The sequence below is a fragment of the Chroicocephalus ridibundus genome, chromosome 5, assembly GCF_963924245.1.
Source record: "Chroicocephalus ridibundus chromosome 5, bChrRid1.1, whole genome shotgun sequence".
Classification (NCBI taxonomy): Eukaryota; Metazoa; Chordata; class Aves; order Charadriiformes; family Laridae; genus Chroicocephalus; species Chroicocephalus ridibundus.
The window spans coordinates 1468739-1493911 of record NC_086288.1 but is presented as its reverse complement, the minus strand read 5'-3'; the positions used below and the strand labels follow the sequence as shown (position 1 = coordinate 1493911).

The window sequence follows — 25173 nt, the reverse complement described above, 5'->3', positions numbered from 1 at the left end:
GGTCAGAGGTGCTGGAATTCCCCGAAACTTCTCACGCTTTTGTGTTTTTGACTTCTCAAGCTTCTTATCACCTGAGCTGAGCCCTTCTGGGCTCTGTACTTGCCACCCGGCCAACGATCAGGCTGTCATTTGCACGCTCACAGTTAGTATTTGTTTAGAAACCTTCTTGGCTCGGATGTACCTACAAAGGGCACAACGTGACGGTGCCGCTACGTGAGCCGCGCTGGGATGCTCGTTCCACCACTGAAGCGGCACGTTGCATTGGTGCTGCTGACCAGATGAGCATGTCTCTTTGCAAAAGGTGGAGGAGACGGGAGGAGGTCAGGAAATCATTCTGCGTGTAAGGAGGATTCAAGAAATTTACAAAATACCTTTTAATTTTCCTGCCTTCTGCAAGAATACTCTAGTCCAAGTAGATAGATGGTTCTGTTTTTTAGAGCACCTTGATTTCTCCCTCACTGTGAAAGAGTGCAAAGCAATAAGCCCCGCTGCGGCGTATACTAGAACTTTTTACATCCTGAACACCCCTGGTAGGAATGGAGCAATAATGATGTGGAGATGAATTTACGACGCCCTCACAGAATTCACCCCAGCGTGACTGAAATCAGCAGGTGATTTGCAAGTGAAGGCGACAGCCTTGGCTACAGGCAGGCAACATGAAACGGGGTGGCCAGCACAAAGTTAGGCCCTTGAGCAAGGGAATTAGCGCCAGCAGGCGCTGCCCTCTGCAACCCTGTGCAGCCCAACGCTGCGGTGGCCTGCAGAAAAGGAGCGAAAGGCGGGTGGGCACAATTCGTTCGCCTTACTAATAACTGCTTTGCTTTGATGTGCTAATTTGTCATCTACAGAATTATTTAATGCTCCTGAGTGCTCCCACATTAAGTGGTAAACTGAAGATTTTGTCATTCGCCGTTTAGATCTAGGAGTAAGAATGTGCATAAACTTATATACAAATTAAATACACAGATTCTTTTAACTATCCACTCAATTACCTTATTTCAACCATACAACATCTCCCTGTCTCCCAGGACACGACTTGGTTAACGAGTCCAATTGCACAGAGATGGCTTCTGCTGGAAAATGACTACCAGATTAGGAAGGAATTGCTCTACGTTATCTTGGGTGGTGGGAAGGGAGGGAGGATATATGTCTCTCTGCAAAGACATACCCACACTCATTAAAAATAAATTAAACATCTGAAGGCGGAAATAGTCAATTAGACATCAGATAGTAACTTCCTGCGTTTTGCCAAGTTTCCAGCCCCATTCCTGCCATACTTCCCCATGTAAAGCAGTGAAGACAAGTGCAGAGCTCAGAGCCTTTCTGCTGGGAAATCAATGTCTAGCGCAAACAGTTCGTTTATGGACTCTTTCGCCCCATGACAAATCAGATCCCATCACGTGCTTAGATGCGAGACATATACCCCAAGTAAAAACCCCGTCCTGAGGGCTACGAGAATGGCCAGTGCCCTGTGCATCTCCCCGGCTGCCTTGCCCACGAACGAGCCCCGCGCTGCTCGGCATTCCCACCTTCTCTACAACAAAGACCAGCAGACAGCAAGATAGCGGCGGCTTTCAGGAAGCCTAGATGTCTGGACACAGAAGGAAATTTCCCCTGCACACCTTTATTCATGTTCTTCACTGAAAACTGACGACATCAAGAGATGCCATCAACAGACATTCAAGTAAGCCTCACGCCCCCCTCCAGCAGGAAGGATGAGAGGGGCTGCTGCAGCTACGGGACAGCGTTCCTGGCAGGACAAAGTAACCTATGCTAGCAGGAATTTCTCCTAAATAGGCAGGAGGTCAGAAGAACATTCTGAGCAGAGGAGCAAGGGCTTGGAGAAGGCTTCTCCGGAGCAGCCTCTCCCCTGCCCGTGACTGTTAAGGGGAAACTTGCTCGCTCTCATCCGTGCTTTCTGCCAGCAGGACGCTGCAAGACGAGGGGGCTGGAAATCGGGACCGAGGGAACCCCATCTCATCTGTGTCTCTTTCTCTAGAATAAGCACTCAACTAAACTTGTGCAGTAAATGCTATTTAGGAATTGCTATAATCCCGATCTAATCCAACTCATTTTTGTTAGCAGAATTCCATGCGGCTTTAAGTATTTAAATTATCGTGAGATGAAAACATGCTATCAGATGAACATGATCAAATGCAAAAGAAAAAACCTTCAGTGTACGTTTTTTCTATTATTATTTTGTTTGATTACCATGTGTTCTGGAAGAAAGGTAACATTTTTCAGCATGGCACTTACATACGTGGAGTACGGGAGACTTGGCAGCGCTCATAGTCCAGCTGCAGGAAGAATGCATCTTTTTTTCTTTTTTCTTTTTTTTTTTTTACGACCATGACTTGTTGGTACAGTGGTATATAACGAGTACCACACTGCGTTTGGGAATACGGACGAAAATATGCGAGGCGGGTTTTTTTTTCATTCATCAGCTAATTCTGGTCTGAGCAGATTTTCATTCCGCAGGCTGGCAGATGCCCTCCCAGAACATGGGAGTCTGAATTACAGGTGTTTGTATCCTTAAAGTTATCCTTCAGGTACCAAGATGGCAGGACATCAAACCACATGGTGCTTACAGAATGTCTTTCATCCCAAAATCTCCAGGTCCTTCTGTAAACATGCATTAAACCACTTGACATTCTTGTGAGATGTAAGACGGGCTTTATTACAGCTCAGCAGTGGCTGGGGGAGCCAGGGCACGGAGAATGTTGGAGATTTTTCCCTGGGATATACGGACTGATGGCAGAGCGGCCAAGAGTCCCAGCTGCCATCCCTGGGAGACGGGGTGCTGTGGTTGGAGCCCTGTGGCTGCTGACGGTCAGGCAGCAGGACAACCCGTTTCCTAGAGGCAAATCCTTGGGATTTTGATGCCTCAGTGTGTGATCCTCCCCCTTTTTCCCTTATTCTGCAGTGGGAAACGAGCTGTGACGGAAGAACTACTTACACGGGGCGTTCCAGGGGCTGGGATGCCATGGCAGACCGAGAGCGCTTCAGACACCGAGCACGCTGCGGGTTTTGCCAATCGCCATCTGACCAAACGTACGGAAGGTGTGCATCTGCAGGGTAAGGGCTTTGTTGTCCCAGCTTACTATTTACTATTTAAATCAGCAAAATCAGGGAGACAGAACACAGTGTAAAGGTGTTTATGTCTGTGTTGGCCCCACCTTTGATCCCATGGGGTTAGATTATACTACCCTATTCTTTCTTCCCCTCAGGATAAGGATTGGTTCCTTGGTTCAGTTCTCTACTTTTCTCTTCCCACCCACGCGTACACAAAGATAAAACCATTCCCTATAGCAGACTGGGACTTCAGTCAAAAACTAATTATAAACAATGACGGCTCAACAGCTTTTTTCAGTTTGTGGTTCTATGAATTTGCGATGCAAAATATCTGGCTTCAGACCCCCTCCCGGTAATTTACAGACTGGCTTGCTTCAGTCGGGCAGCAGCAGAAGGGTGCGGACAAGGGAGACAGAGGGATGCAGGACAACAAAGGAGGCTGGAACCGGGAATAAAAAGAAGCTGCAGCTCCTTTATCCTGGCGTTCTCGTTCTTTCTGCCCTCCGGTAGGAGCGCGCCGGTAATCGCTCTACCGCGGGGAAACCAGCATTCTGCAAGCGCTTGCCAAATACGACAAAGTACCAACATACTGGGACGGGATTGGGCCCGCCGGTCCTTCCGCAGCTTTCTGGTGCAAACGAGGTCAGCGCCTCGGTGGGACACGGCACCACGTAATACAGCAGATAAGCCTGATTCCACGCCAACCGCTATTTCGTAATGAGACGCATGTCACAGGCCTCTGTCGAACATCAACAAGCTACTTTTTCCACCGAAGAAATTTAAAGATGCTGAGTTTTGCTTCTCTTTTTTCATCTTGAAGCAGCTTTGACTGAAATAATTGTATTTCTCAAATGATTGCCAGGGTAGCGTGAGATATATTGCGGTACTTTGGAAAACCAGGGCAGTTTGACTTGTCCACAGCTACAGTGCACAACAGCTGTTTTGGTGGTTTTTCTCCTGCTTACCCACGCTATATTGTCGCTACTGAATTAAAGCCCTCTGGGATTCAGGTACACTCACACATCTTGCAAACTGGTTGTAAATCAGGAGTAACCCCAATGAACTCTTGTACAGAATTGGTGGAAATGAGCATCTGGCCCCCAGAACCCATTCATCCCTGGTTTCCTAGGGGCGTGGAAAATTGGGAGCTGCTCCCTCTTGCCCAAACCTGGACGTGTCCCGTGCCACGCTCTGCGGCCAGCGCCAGCACCTTCTCCCTGCAGCTCCCCGGCGCAGCCCATCCTTCGCATCTCTCCCAGGCAACAGCAGAAACCCTGAAATTCAGGCGGACAACAGCAGCAGAGCTGCACCAGCTGTAGGAGGGCTGATGCTCGCCCAGCACGTTCAACAAGCAGAGGACAAGAACTAACATATCGCTGCTAGTCATTGTGGCTACAGCTACTCCACGGCAACGAAGCTTATGAGTAGCCAGAGCTTGAAAATAGCTCCCTGAGACATTGACTCCCCCCCTTTTTCTGTGCCTTTGAAAACAAATAATTTTTTTCCTTTTCCCTTCCCTCACTCAGCAAGAAGCCCTCCGAAAGGAGCACATCCATGCCGATTCCTGTTCGCGCGTGATTCCATAGGGTGATGAACTCAGCACTCCACGGGAGGGCCGAGATCCTGACCCGACACCGCAAAAGCAGTGCCGTGAGGGTGCGCAAAGAGCCAAGCCCTCTGCTCAGGAGACCCTGTCATGAAGCCCAACGATGAACGCCACGCACAGGGACTGCAGGGAAGCGTCCAGCGGGGCTTTCATTTAACGTCGTCAGTGTTAGATGACATCGTCGGAGTGCTGGAGCAGCTCTGAGATCAAAGGGCCTGCAGAGCTCCTCTGGGCGCTGTAAGCCTTTGATCTTACCCTCTCCTCCTGATAACCCCCAAGCCACGCAGCTGCTCCACCTTCTGCCTGGGATCTGCCCCTGAGATTGCCCGCTTTCCCTACATCGAGGAGGAAAAAGGAGTGCGATATGCAAAAACAAGCACCTGCAGCTTCCAGTTGACCTGCTGTGGAACTGCGTGCCAGCTCCGCAAGCCTCTGAGTCCGCTCTCATGCGCGTGTGGGCATACTGTGAAGGGCAGCGCACTGAAGGCGAAGGTAAACGCAAGGTACGCTGCGACAAGCTCCACTGAACTGTGAACCCACACTGCCTGGGAAACGTGCGCCTAGACCAGACAAGAGCATAACGCAGATCTCAGTCCTGTGATGCAGGCCAGAAGTGCCTCAAGGATGCTGGACGTCTGAAGCTTGAGTTTGACATGGACCGGCACATTTCTCGGTCAGAACAACGGCAACACAAGCAGGACTTGGAAAGCGATTCTGTTACACAAAGACAGTTGGAATTCCCACAGCCAAAAGATGCTATCACCCTGTGATTCTGGTTTTCGGCCTTTTTCTTGACAGAATAACAAGAACCTCTAACCTTCGTATAAAATAGTCATTTTTATATTGGAAAACTCAGTTCAATCGATGTTCTCAGCTACTGCCAAGTGCACACCTCTCCTGCCCGTGCCCATTAACAGCTGCTGTGAAGTTCATCTCGTTGGTCTGTCTACCAGTGACTAAAGCAGTTACGTTTTCCTCCTCTGTGTCACACACACACACACCGAGCTGTTGAACGATTCGTTACACAGACCTTACTCACCACATAAATTTTCTTCTGGTCATGAATTATTACGAATCAAAGACTATCTTAAATATGCCTAACACAATGAGCGCGTGTTACACCACCTACCTGCACACTCGACGTGGGTGTTCTACACGCAGGAACGGGACCCAGACGATCACCCTGTGCGTCTCTGGGCTCTCTTACCAACTGCCTGCTCTCATGTCTCATCATCCTCTTATGCCACGAGCCATCGCACTTCACCATCCATCAAAGCCAACGGACTTCAATCAGGCCACGTATTACAGTCTTCATAACCTAGGTGTGTGCCTCAAGTTTTCTCCCTCCAGAGGAAGTCATTGAAGTCACCAAACCCCTAACCGCTACGTTAAGTTTCCCTTTGCATTTCCACAGTTTAGGATTCTCCCTTCCTCCCAAACTCTCCTCACCCCTGGGCAGAACAGTTCTCGACGGGACCTTAACAAACGCAAAGAAACGGTTCAAAAATCAGCAGGGAAAGAAAGGACGCTACCTTTGCTTCCAGGAGAACGTATCATTGTTGATACGGCAGCGCATATCATTGACTGAACCTTTGAGAGCCAAAGATTTCCTTTCCTTTCTTCAGTTTGGACTGAAAACTACAAACGGGAAATTAAACAACAGAATTGCTACCTGTTTTTCAAAAATGCTTAAGATAACCCACAAAATCCTTCTGCAGAACATGAACAGGGAGAGACTGTGTTACTGCCTGTCTGGGGTGACCCGTGGTTTCAGAATTTGGAAACAGTGCAGTTTCCTCAAACTCTGGCAGAACTTGCTGTGATAACTGTTGCTGCGTATATTTACGCTCTACCTCCAGACGCCGGACAGGCCCAGGGAAGTGGCTGGGGGCGGCAGCATTGTCCCAGCTGGACCCAGCCTGGGGACGTCCCTCCTGACGTCCACCCTGGCCCAAGCGCTCCAACTTGCAGGTCCGTCTGCTTTTTCTTTCGTCGGGTGTTAGCAGTCTCCCCCAGCGCTGGAGCATTCTGACACGGTTCTCGTGGCCAAGGTGGTTTTTGCGTAATCTGCTCAGTACTCCCAGCACCGTTTGAACTCCGGCTGGGTACACCTTTTGCATTTCAGGATGAAGGCTAAGATTAATAAGAAAAAGAGAAGAAATAAAAGCAATAAAAGGAAAATAAATTGAAGTCCTCGGGGTTATAGGCTCGATCCCAAGAAATTATGAAACTACTGTCAGGCTCCAGAAGTTGTGCAGTAATCACTCAGAATGTATTACCTTATTAGTTCTCTCCATCTTTAAAGAATAAAACCACCCAACACATTAGGATTTATGGCCAACGAAAAAAAAAAAAGTTTTATCTTGAAGCTACAACAAAGAAGATAAAAGAGAGGCGTGTAATTGTTGAAGGAACAACAGGATGAATACCTTATACATATTGTGCAATTAATAATCACTGAAGGCCTGTTGGAAGCTGCATATAGCTGATAGATCAACGTACAAAACCAGCATCCCTGTTCTTTTGCATACCAGTACATGGCGATTGCAACACTAGGCAGCCAATCAAGTAATTTCTTTTTTAATTTTTCAAAGGGCCTTTAGACGGGAGCCAAAAAAATGACCTTATAAAAATAAAAATCTCAGTCATAAAAGTTTCCCCCCTAGCCAGGCCTTGGCTGCTAAAACAAAACAAAACCAACCAAACAAAGCAAGGGCCATTTAGAAACCAGGTCTCGCTGTCCCTGTTCCACACCTGTGGTGTGGCCAGCTCGGGTTCTCAACAACCACCTCTGGAGAACAGGGGACCTCAAGCGCATTCACGATGGCTTCACCAAAACCGGCTCCTCACTGCGGCAAAGGAGTATGTAACAACCAGCAGCGAGACGGGAGAAGAGATCACTGAATCCTCCTCAGAAAAGAAAAAAATCTCAGGGAAAGATTTACTGCCTGATTATCTGAGGGGAATTTCTAGCAAAGGCTGACCTAGAAATGCAGAAAGGCATCACGGTAGAGCATTTGTCTGGGTGTCACACAGGTTCAGTTACTAGCTTTCCCCTTCCATTAACGAAAAGACAGAGCACGATGAACAGGAGCAGCCCTGCGCTATCACCCAACTAACGGCTTCAGGTGCCAGAGACGCAGGTAAGTGCCAAGACCCACTTCCAAACCCTGACGGTTTCTCCTAGCAGGCGGGGTGCGCGGCAGGGAGCTTCCACAGGTTTTTCAAAACCCCCCTGGGCGCCTGCCTACACCTTTAACACTTTTGAAAACATGACCTTCGGACGCGTACCAAGGTCGCGCTGACAACAACGCTGAGGTGCTTTGTTGGGTCAGAGTTGTAAGAAGACACGATGAGCAGGAAGACCTGGAGGAACTAAATGGCATCTAGACAGGTAGGCGAGATAGTAAAGGAAATGTCCAAGTGTTGCTGCATATTGATTTGGATAGGCGCATTTGTGGAGCTGGGCAAGCTTCTCCAACGTCTTCCCTTCTGAAGGACGCGGGGTGAACATCCACGCATAAATTAACCTCTTGATCAAAGTCTGATTAAGCATCTGCGATGAAATGACGGATTTTTCTGAAGGCATGCATTCAAAGCACGCTCAAGGTATGCATGTACCTCTCTGTCTTCCTGCGGTTTCTTTCAAGGTCGTCTTCCTTTCCAGCTGTAACCTCCTTAGGCAAAGAGTTGAGTCCAGAAAGAATTCATCTATAAAACCCTGTGCTAAAACTTCTAATTATCAGTCGAACTGATGAAAAGTAATACTCCTATGAAAAAAGAACACTTCTTTTTCCTCGTATTTTACTTCAATGGTGTGAGGTAAAAAGCCAGGAGAGACAGACAACCTTCAAGGCTTGGAAAGGATTCTTTCCTCCTTCCCAGACCTCACTAATGCAAATCCTTTGAAATCCTAATGGCTTGTACACTGAAGGAGTCCTCAGAGCAACCAGTCTGCTGAACGAGCGAGGCTGCAATTTCCAAGCGACATGGGGACATGCAGATGCATCCTTCCCACTGGAACTGGGAAATGGCCCGGGGAAAATCCCATCCCCGGAGAAGAGCTCCGTTCCCCTCGCACCTTCCTCTGCTGCTACCCCAGGCACCGTGGAGGCGGGGCACTGGCCTGCCCGGCTGTTTTCTGCAAGGCGTTGCGTATCCTCCAAACTTTGCCAACTATACAACACATTTAGAAGACAAATCTGAAACATTTAGGCACATGTTCAAAATCCTGCTTTACAACTCCCCTTCCTGCCTCCCCCACCTTTCTGCAGTACGCTCAGGGTTTCCCCTACATCGCCGTGACCACAAGCTTTTAAATACGCAGGAACAGGAGAGATTAGAACACATCAGGAGGTTCTACCTTGAGCAACTTAACTTCCCTTCAAGTGACAAAAACCCCAGCTTTTCAGGAAAGGACTACCCTGTCTGGAGGAAAAAGGACTTTGGCAGAGTCACTCCTAAGCTGATCAGATCCGAAGGGCTGCTGTAAAACACATCCTCAGAAAACCTCTGGGTTACAAACTCTGGGTCCAGGAAGTAAAAACTGCTGGAAAACGGGCTTTGCAGTTTACAGCTTGCCAATACTAGTAAAGAAAAGGATGCGTTTTGCTCGGCTTCGGTGGGACCAGAGCACCCTGGAGACTGCTAAGTCTGGGGAGAATTACTAATAGCTGTTTAAAAGTCACTTACTTAGTTACTTAAAAAACAGTAGGTTTAACTTCAGGCACCACATTTTGCGAAAGCTGGCCTTGGTATGATTCATTAGTTTCTTATGGTTGAACGTTCAGTAGAGGAAAAGGCAGCGCCCATTCTCTTTGCTGCTAAAAAGCAGATACAAACCATTACTACACATTTCAGCTATTGCTGTGACACGTGGCAAAATACAGCTTGAATGGCTCAAATCAACATAACTATTGAAAACATTGTGTTTTTTAATGCCTTCAAATCACAACCATACTATCGGTGTGAGAGACTGACATATCTAATTTAAGCGTACATTTAGCAGCAGAGCAAAGAGATGACAGGGCATCGAGGCAGACAACTTCCCTATTTCAATCCCAACGAGGCGGCAGAGCTGTGATATTAATGAAGCAAAATGGCATACAGAGTATTTGCATCCCTTATCTCTTCTCTGCAAGAGATTCATAGCTTGTAATTTGACTGCAAAGCTTACGCACATGAGACGCACACATGTAGAACTAGATAGTCAAACTCTGTCATCTACTGGCACGTTAAAATGAGAAACAGTCCATAACCAGAACCCCTTTGAAATCTGGAGGGATGAAAAGGATGTAGGCCCCACGGAACACATTGAAAACAACAGCACTACACAGCGCACCGAAAGCTCCGCACATGCTTGGGTCGGAAAAACCATTCCCGGAGGAGTCTGTGTGAACTGGAAGAGGCTGCACACGTTAAGAGTAGACGGGAGGAAACGCAGGGAAGAGAGAAGCTGAAGGAGAGCTTCGCGTGGCTGGAGAGGCACCAGGCGAGCGCCTTGGAAGTGTTTGCTGGGTCTTGCGGGTGAGGACACAGGTCACGGACCTGATGCAACGGAGGGAGGATGCCGATAAAGTGGCCACGGCAGTCGCTCCTCACGTGAGCTGCAAACGGCGCGAGGTTATTTGAATCACAGGATGCAAACAAAGAAAGTACATGTCCTTACGCAGAATGATAGAATCTGTTCAAAACAGGACGAACCGATACGTAGGACTACTGGGGCTGTAGTTACTACAACTGTTCCAAAAAAGACCGTGTAGATAGACACCCGACAACGTGAACTTTACGCTTTTCTGTGAGATTTGAATCATCAGATATCCAGACGGCGTACGCTTAATAAGGCTGCGCAACCTGTAGCCCTGGAAAGAACAAACCTATTGAACAAACCAAATCAGCGATACAGTTAAGAAAATCCGCTCTCCCTGTTTGTCTTCAATATGCACACGTAAAGAGGCTATTCCTGCATACTACGGATAAAGAACAACTGCAAGAACCTCCTCAGCAAGCTACAACTTAGAAGCAATTTTTTTCTAGCTTACGTGGATCAACCTTTTCTGCTTACTACTCGCAGACCGCAGCAGGGGTGCAATTTACTCTTTCTGCACATATGTCCACTAAAATGTACGAAAATCTAGTGTCGAGGGTATAACAACACTGAAAATGTGAAACTACTTAAAACATCCCATCCAAAAAGAGGAACAGCGGCGCTATGGCTGAGATGCCCCAATCCTGCAGTTTCAATTGGACTTTCCCGTGTGACTTCGCTGACTTTCAGAATTTTACGCTGCTTAATTTCACTAACTTTCTGACGGAACATCAGTTTAGAAGCTTGAAAATTCCCATCTTTTCCACGAAATGTTCACCCTAAGACACAACATGAGAAGATAATCTTAAATAATATCAAGCAAATAGGTGTTGTGATCTGCGTCAAAACCTGCCGAGTCCGGTACCAGCAGCGCGGCTCCTGTTGAAGCCGCAAATTTAGTCCCATTGGAATGAAGGGGGAGATCATCTCCCAAGGCTGCGGCGTCCCTTGCTAAGGTCTGACACGGTTTCAAAAGATGATGAAAAGTTCTTTCCATATCTATAGTCTTTCACGTACTGCTGGGATGGTTACAGTTACTTGAAACGGAAAAGTTTAAAGGTGTTTGTTAAAAAATAAACTGGCAATCATTGGCGTAAGATGGTAACGAACGCTCAGAGAAACAGCCAAAGCGAGTTAACTGGAGGGTACGGGGAATAAAACCTGGGAACTGCATTGGTGCTGCGACAAAGGCAAGCTGGGTCCAAGGCATCTGGCTGAGACACTGCTCAGCGTCAAACACCAGCGCCATTAGGAAGACAGATTTGATGGCATTTAGATGCAAGTGCAACGACTAAAAGTCAGAGATGGAAAAAAATACAGAAACAACAATCCCAGTTCTTCGCTAACACAGATGATTTTCACAGGTCAAAAGATCGTTTTCAGTGCAAGTTCCAAATGAAAGCATTTTAAGTGAGGAGTATCAAGCCAATGGTTTGGACAAGTCCAAACCATAGCAAGAAAAAAAATACAGAATAATTATTAGGGAAAACATTAGGACAGTAATAAGGAGAAGGAAATGTCCTGTAAAGCCTGAATGGCTTCCTGGAAACGGGTTCAGTGCCCTCATCAGTTTGAGTACAATAAACCTGTTGTTTTCAACTTTTGTCCCACATTTATCGCTTTTACATGTTTTAAGAAATCCTCTAAAGAACAGAGTGGGTTTTGCAGCCTCCAGAGAATGGGAGTGGATCCCATCTCCTGTGCATCCTCCAGGACCAAGATGCTTTGATGTGTGAAAAAGACTATGATTCTAAGAGAAAGAAAAGAAAAACAATTAAATAGCCTTGATCTCAGTCAGGTCCAGGACAAAGCTCCAGTGAGAGCAGCCTCACGTGCCTTTTACGTATCTGCATATCACACGCGAATAAAACCCTGTCCAACCCCCCTTTCAAACCAAAGCTGCTGCTGCTTTTTGAAAGAAGGGTATTCAGAATCATCACTGGCAAATCCTGAGAAGTGCTCTCTCATTTAGAAGCAATGCAAGAACAACTCACATTTACATATGTGTGGTGTTTCACAGCGTACAAACGGAGACGGCAAAGTCTTTTACACACTTTGGAAAAGAACATATCCATAAAGTTCCCTGAGAGCTACAGTAAGATTATTCTGATTGTAACTAACGGGCACGTAACAACAGTTGCGAGACTGCCAGAAATCACAGTAAGCGTCATCTAACGTAGAAAGAGGGAAAATAATTGTCGTCTAACACGACGGGGGGAAAAGCAAAAACGTGACAATGCTGAGTAACGTCCGCCCACCAGGCAGCACAGCCAGCAGCCTTACGAACAGCGATGGACAAAAAGATAGAGAGCAGAACTTTGCAAAACAATTACAAAAAGATTTTTCAAGAAACATCTCTCTTTGAAGACACTGTATGTGGGGCATACGCAAGAAAAAAAATGAAGATTAATTGCTTCCCAGAACACTGGAATAGCACAATGGTTTAACAATGGGAAAATATGAGTTACAGCAGATTAATAACTTTCCAGCAATTTTAAGTTAAAAAACATAGATAAGGTGTTCCCTTCCCTAATGTTTTGAGCTACATTCTCAAATATTATGATTTATAACTGATGTAATCATCATTTTTCCACATCTGCTTAATGTAGGTGAATGTTTTACAGTACTGGAAACGCGATATATGTGTTGTATATAGAACAGAATATTGCCATGTCCAACAATAAGAAAAGGGGATATCTCAACCAAAAGTTGAAAAAACTTACCGGTTCCTATGCACCCCACTAGAGCTACACCCTGCCGCAACTCCTGCCTCCTGTACGTTCACTTCAATACCTGTCACCCGGCCCCTTCACGACGGAATTCCACAAATACGGAAGACACCATAATTTGCGTTACACTTCAGGTTTTTACATGAACTTGTAATTCTGCAAGAAACACATGCATCAGACGGTATCTGCAGGCATGTTTCAGTGGAAATGTGAACATAGTGGAAAATTACCGTAAAATTCCAGAAGGGAGCCTATCAACCCCCGTTTATCACACTCTCACATGCAGACTGCGTCTCCTCCTCTCAGACAGGTGGGTCTGAAGCCACCCAGGACTTTATAGACGAGAACTAGCACCCCCGTTCTCTGTCCCGGCTCTGGTGTTCAGCACAGCGTTATTTAAACAAATAACAGGGCTCCCATTATCAACACATTTCCCATTTCCTTGTTTACTGTAGCAGACGTGACAGGTCTGATTAATCAATTGTGGGGTTTTCACAAAGCATCAAATGTTGTGAAAATTCTGAATTCTGTATCAGTTTTGGGCTGAAAAGGTTGGGTTTATATGTTGTAGCATTATATATGTGGGATTATACGAGGTGAGAAATAATTTGAATGTTCCATTGCAAAAAAGCCCCAAAAGCGCCTCTCGTTACCTCAGTAGTAAGTGCTTTAAATGGTACCACTAGGTCCGAAGAATTACCTTTCCTTCCCCACCTTAAATGCTAGCCCGTGCTTCTCCCACCCTTTCTCCTGCTGTTCTTCGGGAAATATTTTCAGTGTGGTTACAACATGTGCGATCTGCCCACGCCCAGGCGGCCATAAATCCACGCTACCAAATGTTTATCCCAGCTTTTGAACATCTTGGAAAGCGTGGTATCAGTATCCCGCAGACCTCAGGGCGTACCAGCGCCACAGAGGGAGCCGGCCAGGTCCCGCGTCATTCCAGAGGACGCATCGACGCAGGGATGTCACGAGGAGCAGGAGCGCAGGAGGGGTTCCTGGGTGGCAGCTCCGGCGCATCGGTGCAGGTGCACTGCCCGGACAGAAACGACGCATTTCTGGCCAAACGAGGACTCCAGCTTGGCTCGACGCGCGCAGCTCTCGCATCCAAACCCTGTTACTAGATCAGCCTGGAATGTCATTCTAAATCCATGATCTCCAGGCATTCATCAAGAACGGGGGCCGGCAGGAGGGGGGAGAGCCTATTTAAAACTCACAGCAGAGGAAAAGCATACCCTCCAAAAATGCCCTGTCAGTGAAAGGAATTAAGTCACTTTCCTAGCTTGTGGTCATTTTCAGAGACATAATAAAAATAACCCGTGGGACCCACTGAGTACCTGCAGTTAAGTTGTCATCACGTGCAGATGTATGGTATCTTTACTATTGCAGCGCATTACATTATTTCCTTAAATTGGTCTCATACTTCAGCCGCTGGAAAAGCACCAGAAGAATTTACTGGGGCTGCGAGACTCGGATTGCACCAAACAAGCCCCACTGGGCTCGCTTGGAAAAACACGGGAACTCCCCGCCGCTCAACCATTAAGCCTGGGATAAAAGGGAAAAGGAAAAGCTCCGAGAATGGCTCTGAGCCGCAAGCTTTGAGCCCAGGAAGGGATGCTGCGGCGCTGCCTGCGGGCCAGAGATGTGTCACCGGCACTGCCACCCCCCAGCCCCGCCTCAGGGAGCGCGGCCTTCGGCCGACGGAGATTCTCGTTTCCGTGAAAAACAGAGTCGTTACAAGGCTTCACAGATGAACGTCCAGTTTTGTGAGCTCCCCACAAGCATCTGTGAGCGAGAGGGGAAAAGGAGGCAGGCGGAATTAACGAAATTCAGAGGCCAAGAAAACCGGGAAAAAATTTAAAACGAAACTAAAGACGAGGAAAATGAAGCAATACACTTATTTCGTAGAGGAAGAGAAGGGAGGTGTATGTTGGATGACAGGGGGGAAAAAAGTCAAAAAGGACATGACGCACTTTTTTAACATTCCCGGTGTTTTACGTGTGCGGCACACCAACCCCCCCGGGGTGCCCCCGCGGGCATTCTGCAAGCCGCCCGGTCTTGAAGCAGACCAGGCTGAAACCCGTCCCTCGGGCATCCTCCCAGGGGCTGACTGACTCGCCGCCCAGACCTCCAGCTGCTCTCCATCAACCACGGGTGCCTTCAGGGTATTTTGAAAAGAAAATCACTATTGTGCATCATATAAAGACTTTCACAAACATAAACACGAACTCTGTAGCACAAACAAACAAAAAAAGATTGTGTCTGCCCCCGACACTTTTTTTTTTTTTTTTAAGTATTCAAGAGAAGCCCAGGGAACTATATTATTTATCCATGCATATCTCAACTATGGGCCAGGATTTTGGTTTCTTTACCTTCCTAATACCCCCCACGAGATGCAGATTTGAAGCTTTTAAGTACTGCGATACAGTGGCACCAAGCAGCGATAGGGTCAGTGCACTTTGCTTATGAAGCGTGCGTTTCTTTCGGAGATACTTGTAGAAGCAAACTGAAAATGACTGCAGTTACACTAACTTGGTTTTCATGAAGTATCTCGGACATGACCGTTGCACACAGAAAAGAAGATCCCGTAAGACGCTGTTGATTTTTACTTTTCACTGATAGGATCTAAGGATGAGCAGCGAAACCAGAAGTTTAAGACATTTCCATACACAGAAAGATTAACGCAGGAGAAAAGACAAATATGTGGCATCACAATAACCCAAAAATAATGGGAAACACGGCAATGCTGAACAAGAACTTTTAACTGGAAATACTTTTTTGTACGCGACCAAACTCCTTGCAGACCCCTGCTGCAGCGCAGGAGATCAGCAGATCCAGTTTGGGGTGCTGAGGAATTTTTCCACCAAATGTTTATTTCAAGACCCTGATTGCTCAGACCTCACCAAGGATGTGGGAAATCCAGTTGCATATCCATCCTTCGTTAGATCTCTAATTACTGGCACAGCTCAGACAGGAGAGCTTGAAAAACGCAGCCAGTAATCGCCAAGTTACCCTGAGCTCGTCAGGGGTTGCTCTCTGGCTCTCCCTGCTCCTGCCCACCCCCACCCCGAACATTTTAAAGATACTAGATCTTTCCCAAATAAGAGTTTTGGGAGCTTTAGGGAAGTTTGGAAGTTTTAGTTTTTCCAAGGAGTTAAAACAGATCCCTCCCTTGGTGTTAATTCTGCTTCCTGGGAGTTAATCCCCAAGAAACACCTCTGGTCTCTTGGGCCGGGCACAGGAGACCTTCATCACAGGGGCCGTGGCTTCACCCCACCAAGCATTAGGGAGAAATTCTGTTCGTGGCAAGATGCAGTGATTCCCCAGTTCAACTTTAATGCTGCCTGCCCCAAACGCACGGCTTTGCCTACAGCAGCTGGCACCCGGCGCAGCACCGCCGCTTACCCACACAGGGCAGGAGCCTTCCGCCATTGCCTTCACGAGGACGTAGCTGGCAACTGAAGAAAGTACTAGTTATTCCACACAGCCATCCATTAAAAAATCTGGACATACCGACTTCAGCCACAGCTATTTCCTGGTCTAACTGGAAGGAAAAAGTGGTTTCCCAGGCACCGGTGCGTGTCGGGAGCCGCGCAGTGCCTGCGGATCCCCACGCAGTGCCCCGGCTGATGCCCGTACCTACAGACAGCAAAACCAGGCGCAAAGTTTCCATAAAAGTGCTCGCGAAACTACGGGATGCTGCCGCTTCATTGCAAACACCCCTCCGATGCCCATTATTAATGAGCAATACCCCAAATCAGCCACCCAGCACATAGGAGAGCGGCGCTGGCGGAGCGAGAGCAAAGCCGTTCGGGTTGTACCCTCGGCTCCTCGTCCTTCGTATCTCACACGCTCGTTCTTTCTAACACGGATTTCAACTAATCAACCCAACTAAACACGGGGCTGATCAAATCAACGTTTTATGTGCAAACACATTCAGTAACGAAAGCCCCAGTCTGGCGTTCTTGTTCAGCTTCCTTGCTTGGAAGAGCACGTGAACTCATGCTTTAAGCCTTTCTCTAAACAGGGGAGCAGGTGGGTGGGTGCCTAATTGGGTCCCTTGTGTGGGACCTCACCCATTAGCTGCTATTGTTTCTCACACTACCAGTTACACTGCAGTGATGCCAGAAAGCCCGTTCCAGTGGGCACCTTAAAGGCTCTTTTCAAGACGCAGCTGGAGAGGGTTCGGCACATCTCTGCGCCCGAGACGTGGCCGGGTTTGCGCGGTGGTGACTGGCAGGGATCTTACACAAACAATGGGGCCATTTACAAGGGCTTGATGAAACCCAGCCCGGCAGCACCAGCGCATATCGGCTGTCAGCGCTGCCAAGGTTAATTCACTTCTGGTCTATGTGAAGAGAGAACTGGGGCTGGAGGGGAGACACGCAGCCCTCTGGTGAGGATCTGATGCTGCGGCCTGCCGAGCTCCCTCGGAACGAGTGAACGCGCAGGGAAATATTGCAAAACCCTTCATTTTCAGGGAACCAGCGAGAGGAGGAAGAGCGATCGTGTCTAGGTCCGACTGCCTTCTGCCTCTGTCTGTGCATCGTAACGCTGTCTCCGGGCGCAAACAGCCGTGAATCACGTCTGACTCCCGAATCGCACACAGAAGCTTCAACTCAAATCACACTCCAGACAACAGCTTCGCCAATTTCTGTTTTCTGAGAGGTCTTTCCCACTGTTCTGTTCTTTCCGGTGATCGTACAACCACACTGTCAACGAGGGCAAGCTAGTCTTTCCCCTACGTTACCAATTTTTTCTCTCCTAAGAGTTTAGTGCTTTGTAGTTTCCATCTCCCTTGTTCAACTGTACACAGTTAGCTTGTTCAAAGCTGTAAAAAGCCAATCTTTCCTCTTAAGAGGCTTTATCTTTCCTACGAGATTGAACTTCGAATTGAAAAAAAAGAGAGAAATCACAAGTGAAAAGCAGGTATTTGCTGTATTTAAATACAAGCCAGATGTGGAAGCATACATCTCCAAATTAAACATTTACTGAGTTGGCAGCAATGGAATTTTCTTCTCACACATGCAAACGTCAAGTCTGAATGTTCTCTCGCCTCTACCTCCGCGTCTGTCTGCCACTTGCTCTCCACTGCCTTCCACACCTACGCAGCCCGGAGGAATCGTCCCCCGGACTTCTGCGCCGCCTCTCCTCTGTGGGCACAGCGGCATGGCTTCATCTCCAAGAGGTTTGTAGACTACGACAAAAAATCCTGGATGCCAAACACGAGACAGCACCACGCGTAAGTGGGAACCTAACGGGTGACCGACTACGCCATAAATACTGCTAAAAGCAACAACACCATAGGCGCTGAAAATCTGCAAAAATCGGGCCACGCGACCTGTGAACCGGGGCACCAAGTGTCACATATGATGAATGCCATTGTGCAAGGACAGGCCTCTGGAGTCACAGATAAACATCGAGAGGAGCATTTTCCCCCCATGAGGCTGGAGAAGGCTCCATGCCATGCGCCTGGGGCGACCCCAGCCTTCCCCCGGCTGTTCTCAGCCTTTGCCACCCGCTCCCCCAAAGCCTCGGCAGCAGCTCCCTTGGTAGGGCTGGGCTATCGGCCAGCAAACACACAACGCAGTTGTAACCAAAGACCCAGGCAGCTTTGTAAACATTAAGTATGATGACAAACAACTGAACATTAAAAACATATCTACTTTTTGTGAACTACAATACAAAGAGTCGCCCTTGTCAAACTGTCTGAAACGAGTATCTTTTTTTCTAAGAGATCCAATGAAATTTACTCTGTCAGTCACAGCAAAGTCCTGGAGATATTATGATGTTGAAGAGAGGTATTTTTTCCTCGACCCTAAATTATTTCACACTGTAATATTACTAGCAGTACAGCAATTGCCGCAAATTCAGGGGCAGAGTCTCTCTAATCCTCTCCACGACTGGAGATTGTGCATTTTGGAAACTCAGGATGTTTTTACCTTGTTCCTGAAATGAAGTTGGGACTTAACTTGTGGTCTATATCCATAGTACCGGATCATTAGCACCAGTAATGAGCTTCTGGCCTGCAGGCATTCAGCAGTACTGAGAAGCTGACCCCTCTTGCCTGAGCTGGGGTGGCTGGAGAGGGACGCGCCGAAGGGATGACGAGTGGGTTCCGCAGATGTCCACCAAGAGGGAGCTACCGAAGGGCTCCCCTCTCAGAGCCCACTGAAGGGAACCCAGCCCCAGGGCGGCAGGAGCAATGGGTAACTGTGGATCTTTGACACAAGGACAAGCTCCTGTTCTATTCGCAAAAAACCTCTTCCATGCGCAAAAGTTCTCTGCACATCTTCTGCATGGCACGGCGGGACTGCCCGCGCCACAGAGCATGAAAACACGACCTCCTCCCTCTCAGCGCCCACCGGGGGAAGCGGGGTAGGAGCAGCACTGTCTGTAAATTGCTCCCAAATCTTGGGACACGGGGTACAGCGGGGAAGGGAGAAGCTGCCTCATGCCCCACGCTTGAGAACGTATTGCTGGCCGTGATTTGGCCTACAGGTCTTTACAGATTAACAGATGGTATCTTAGAATATACCTGGCAATAGAAGGGGAGGGAATTCCAACCCCGGTTAATGAATGACTGCCAAATGCTGTGCCCACCTGCAGCCCAAGCAGACCCCAGCCGAGCTACGAGAGAAGGGCAGGATCAGGGGGGAGGGTTCTCGTCAGTAACCAAGAACAGCACGCCGTGTCTGAAAGCACCCGGCCGTCATGGTGCGCTTTATCGCAGACGAGGCCCATCACCACAAAGCCCTGAGTGCCGGACCTCCCATGCTCAGGCTGATGCGTGCCGGGGCCAAAACCAAACAAGTTTCACTGCCGATGAGATAAGGGAGTGATTTCAGACCATTAGTTCCAGGGGAAATCTACGACCCGTGTTCTACAGGGAGCGGCTCCTTACCTGGCTCTGTTTTAGAAAAGAACGCACACACCAGTAAGAAGAAATGAAACCACCGCAACCACAAGCCAAGCGCGAGGATAAAACGCTACCGTGTACAGTATCAAAAATACCATATCTCACATGCTGCCACAGAAACTCATGAAAGACCAGGGCAGGAGCTCACACAAAACTGTAGTAGTACAATTCTACTGCAAGACGCTCATTTCGTCCCCCCTCACTAGGGGAGACGCTCACAGGACGGCTGGTCAGACAGAAGGCAGCCCAAGCTTCGTCTTTCGCTGTGCTGCTTCATTCAGAGAACTCTTTTGGTATGGTTCCACAGAGTGAACATTCTCCATTTTCTTTGAACAAATTGTATTACACTTGTTTCTCATCAGATTACATAAATTAGCTGAGAGGGAATGGATTCAATTACAGTCCAGATTCCAGACCTCTTAAGAACTGACTGCCTAACGCATTCCTTTCATTTAATAAACTGGAACCAAATGAGGATTATATCACATAAATAATACTCCCTTGATAGGGCAATGCAATAAAATGGCAAAAATACTCAGAGGAACCACGTAGATCAAATACAACAGCCACTGATATTACCCACCGGATTTGAAGTATGAATATCACATAAACTTAATTGTTCAGTATTTTTACTTTGTATTGTGAACAAGAATCTGATTCGGAGGGCACTTAGGACCAAGTTTAATATCTTCTGACAGCCTCAGGCAGCTAAGGAAAAAATGTGTCGTAGCAAAGTATGGATTTCCATATTTAAAAGATAATTTGATAGCTCTGCACAAGATACTAACCTCTCCGGCAAAGCCCGAGATTTGTAAATCTCCCAGGTGACTAGGAGCAAGTGTGACCAAGCGTAAGGGCTTCGCCAGGCTCCGAGCGAGGCGGTTTCCCCAACGGACTTGTTCTTTAAGAAGGCGGTATTTTGGAACTCCTTAAACCGATACGACAACGTCTAGGAACAACCGCTTTTGACAGAAATACTCATGCAGCCCTTCAGCCTGAGATATGCCGTCTACTGTCAGACATTTTTATGCCTGCCTAAACGCATAAGTATCCAGGGAAGATAAATGACTTCGATTCGGAGCTCGAGAAGGGATTCAAAGCTGAAGGCGCAAAATTACACATGCGGTCAGATTGTCCCCGTTCACAAACAGCATTCTTGACAAATTCTGAAGAAGCTGGGCAGGAAACAAAGAGGGAGGGGAACAACACTGCCAAGATGAGGGATGACCCGTAAGGAAATTCTTTTTGGATTACTGAAAAACGGCTGAAGACTGTTTTGATGACAGTCTAAGCAATTACAACTTGTCTAATCCTAAAGCTGCGTTTAACCTGGCATGCAGCTACAAACACAGGGTCCACCAGGTGAAGTTCAAATTCAAGATTCCAACCAAGAAACAGGATTTTTTAATCTACACGATAAAAAGGTTTTCACTGGACGTGGTAAGTTCTCTGCCAGTGAGAAGCTTTAAATCAGTACCGTACTAGCCTTTTCTCATAGCTGTCCTCGCCCCGTCCAGTAACATCCCCAATGTTAGCCATGAGGGACACGGCGGGAACAAAACGTGCTGCCCTGAAGACACCTAATTCCGTGTGCGCGACAACGCCGGCGGACCACAGAATACGTTAAGTGTGGTTAGAGATTTTCTGTGACGTGATGGGCCTTTTACAAAAAGCCAGTTGGTATACGTGACGCATCAAGAACCGCATCGTTTAACCATAAAGTGAAAGTTTTCTCTTTAGCCAATGCGTGCAATCCTACAAATACATAAATAACATGAACTAGCCTTCCTGGGACTGTGTACGCTCTATCTTAACTTCCCTTTATCTTCATCTGCAACGTTCAAATGCTGTTTTGAATAGGTTACATTCTAGTTAGAAGTAATGCTCTGCCAGCTGACACCCCCCCCCCTTTTTTTATTAACAAAAAAGGTTACATGAAATACCACCTGAAGCTATATTCTACCACTAGAAGGAATGAACATACTGAGCCGCCCACGAAGGTTGCGATGTATCCCAGTTTTGACACAAGGGAAGGAAAAAGAGATTGAAGCATACGTTAAATGAGACTTCTCCAACTCAGAATCGCCAGGACTAAGCACACCTACTGCATACAACAACGACCTTTCTTATTGGATACGACAACAATGATTTTAAAAGGCTTATTTATGAGTCACTAATGAAATCCCAGTACGTAAAAAGGACATAATATGCAAAGCAGACACAATGTTTTGTTCACTCCTGTTCTGAATTTCGTCATAAACCAGCAACCGTCTGTTTATCCCTGTGGTTTAATAGCATAAAATCAGGATTTTTGCTTCCCCACCTCAGGTAGTGCAGAGATTTCAGCCTCTCTGCCTCGTTACTGACATCTGCTGCCCCGGGAACGCATGACACACAACCTTCACCAGCCCGCTTGTCCCCTCCAAAGTCATTTCTGCTTTCTCACTCTGTAACACGCGCCAGAGTTCGGCTGAATAGTATTTGGAGCGATTTGCATTACAGAAAGCCACTCTCAGAAAATGCAGAAAAGCATAAAATTTTTTGTACCGGACACCTTTTCACCAGGAGACAGTAACTGCCCATGACGTTGCAGCCTGTCGTTGGCGGCTCTTCCGTTCTCGCACGTGGCAAGAGGAGACTCCAGCCCACGGAAACGTTCACCATCTCTTCCCCGTGTCCCGCAGCACCTGCCTGCTGTGTCACGTACCGCTTCAGCGCGAGGCACCCACCCAGGCCATACTCCGGCTGTGAGCTCTGCTGCTCCGAGCCTCTCCAGCTTGGCCTTCACCAACACAGGCGCACAAAACTTCTCTCGTACCTACATCTCGGGCGCTCAGGCACAGGGTGTAATTTAAGGAAATCACATTCTTCAGTGAAAAGGCTCACTGATGATGTTTCTCGTTACTCACAGGTAACACACTGCCTTATTTGCCACCAGAAGACCTCTGCGGGTGGCCCACCTTCAAAGCAAAGCATCCTCCCATCGACTCTGTGGAGCGTGGGCAAAGCTGGAGACGTTCTGACAATTCTACGATTCTATTACTGACTGCAGCTAAGTGGCCTGTGGCACCTCCAGAACTGTGCCCCTATTGATCAAAGCAGGTCGCTATTTAGAGACTCGTCAGGGCAACGAGAGATGCAGAGACAGGCAATGGTTGTCATGACCTGGTTAAGTTTTATGCTCTGGACTAAATAAATTTGACGGCGACCCTTCTTAAAGCCTTTGTCCACAACTAATTCTGATCCGTGGTGGTTGCCTTTCAGTGAAAAACACTTCCATAAGCTAAATTCCGACTCAAAACCATTTAAATCTTTCTCTATATATCACCTAAATGCAAATAAACAAAAACAAAGTCAAGAAAAATACCTCAGATCAGTGTTCCGAGGGAAAAGCCTTTTCTTCCCACTGAAGTAGACTTCAAAATCATCTGTTGTCAGCCTGTGGGCATAGTCGATGTACGCAGACACCTCCTGGTGACGAGAATTTCGGTCACGAATGAAGATTATGGACTGGAAAACACAAAGGTGGCCACAAATGAAGAATAGAAATATACACACATTCACAGATTTCCAAATAAAAATGTATTTTAGAGAGTATATAAACATTTTCAACTTCGCCTGGGCCAGGCTTCTGTTAGAGAGTTAAGACACTTAAATTACAGCATATTACAGCATATTCTTAACGCAGGCTTGAAAGTACTGCAGTAAAAATAAACGTAAACGCGGTGTCAGGCAACACGTCCGCCTGCATTCCCCATGTCTCCTGCTGCCACTTCGGAAGGGTTTTCCCAGAGGTCCCAGGCCATGCCGCCCAGCCCCATAACACACAATCGGAAAGCAGGCTTATGCCGTTGGGCACCTATTTTTAAGCAAGGCTGTGGTTTTTTGGCCATTCTACAACGCTACTGTCCACACACTTATTACTGGACCACAGCAGGAAGGGTGAGAATGTTATTTCGTTTGGGATGCACCTCTACAGCCAAAGGAGAACTTATTTGTCTTAATACTCACAGTGGACTTTTAGCTTTTCAGAAAGATGACAAACTATAAACTGGTTACCGTACACCTCTCTATTCTGCACTGGGACCAGGGAACACAGCAGACCTCGCCAGCCCTCTCTCTTGCAAGAAAACCCTTGTAACGTTTCATTTCTAACAGCTAATGAGTTCCAGAGCAAAAATCTGATCATTTAAACACAAGCAAACGAACAGCAAAACAAAATCTGTGCCTACAAATGAAGGTGAGTCAAGCAGGGCGGCTACAAGGAGCAGAACAAGTCGCCTGTTTAGCTGTGGCACCCGCGCGTGGGAGCGGAATGGGAGGTGGCAGCGAGGGACCCGGAGGACGCGACACGCTCAGCGGCGGCTCTGGCTCACCAGGGCAGGCACTGCTTTGTGCCCCAGGGCTCTAACGCTTGGAACGCCATCCCTGCTGCTGCCGGGATGCACGTCACGGACCAAGGACCACGTGTTGCTGAGAAACCCTGTTTCCCGTTTGCTCCCTACTCCTCCTCCGTTCCTTTACCTTTTATTTGCTGTATTTTCCAGGCGAACGGAGGATAGGTTGGAAGAAGGCAATTCTTTCTCACGCACTACCACAGCACGCAAAGCAAAAAGAACTGGTAGAATGAGTGTGGACTTGCAAGACAGAAGGGTTCTTGCATCCTGGGATCCGCCTAAGAAAAACTAAGCGCCGGGCGCAGCGGTTACTAGGTCGGTGAGGTGTAACAGTATTTGTTAGCTGTACACGGGTTTGTTTTCACTCGACTGAAATCAAGTGATATTTCTTTTTTGCATGTGGGGGAAATGGAAGCAATACCACATGGAACCCTCTCAAAAAGCATTTTTTTTATTATTTTAACAGCAGCAGCTTTCTAGAGTCTAACGGTTTATCTGGCAAGCCTTCGTTATACTTGAGACATGTTTCCTTTTCCAATTTCATATTTAATTCCATCAAAACACGCGTTACTCGTTTCGCGATTTTGTACCGTCAACGTTGTTGATCAGAAGAGCCAGAGGCATCTCCTGCAATACATCTGACCACCTCGAAACACGTCTCTCCTCCCCATCCCCTCCCGATTTGAACAGCCGATTGCTGTGTCTGGAGAGGCAGGTTAAGGGCAGGCATCAGGCAAAGAGAGAACGACGACCGTCCCCAGCACACAGCGGGGCAACTGCGCGCTGCACCCACTGAGACGCGAGAGTAGGTGCTCGCCACGCATCTGAAAAAGGGATTCACCCTCCTTCAGAAAAAGCCAGTT

The 25173-nt window shown here is 47.5% G+C and overlaps 1 protein-coding gene across 2 annotated transcripts in view; it reads right to left on the bottom strand.

Moving 5' to 3' along the window:
- Positions 1-25173, bottom strand: part of CFAP299 (cilia and flagella associated protein 299) — a 196704-nt gene that overhangs the window by 3603 nt on the left and 167928 nt on the right. For both annotated transcript variants that reach the window (XM_063335653.1, XM_063335654.1), the window contains exon 4: positions 23281-23423. In XM_063335653.1, coding sequence (XP_063191723.1) covers positions 23281-23423 — 143 coding nt within the window. The remainder of the gene's footprint in view (positions 1-23280; positions 23424-25173) is intronic.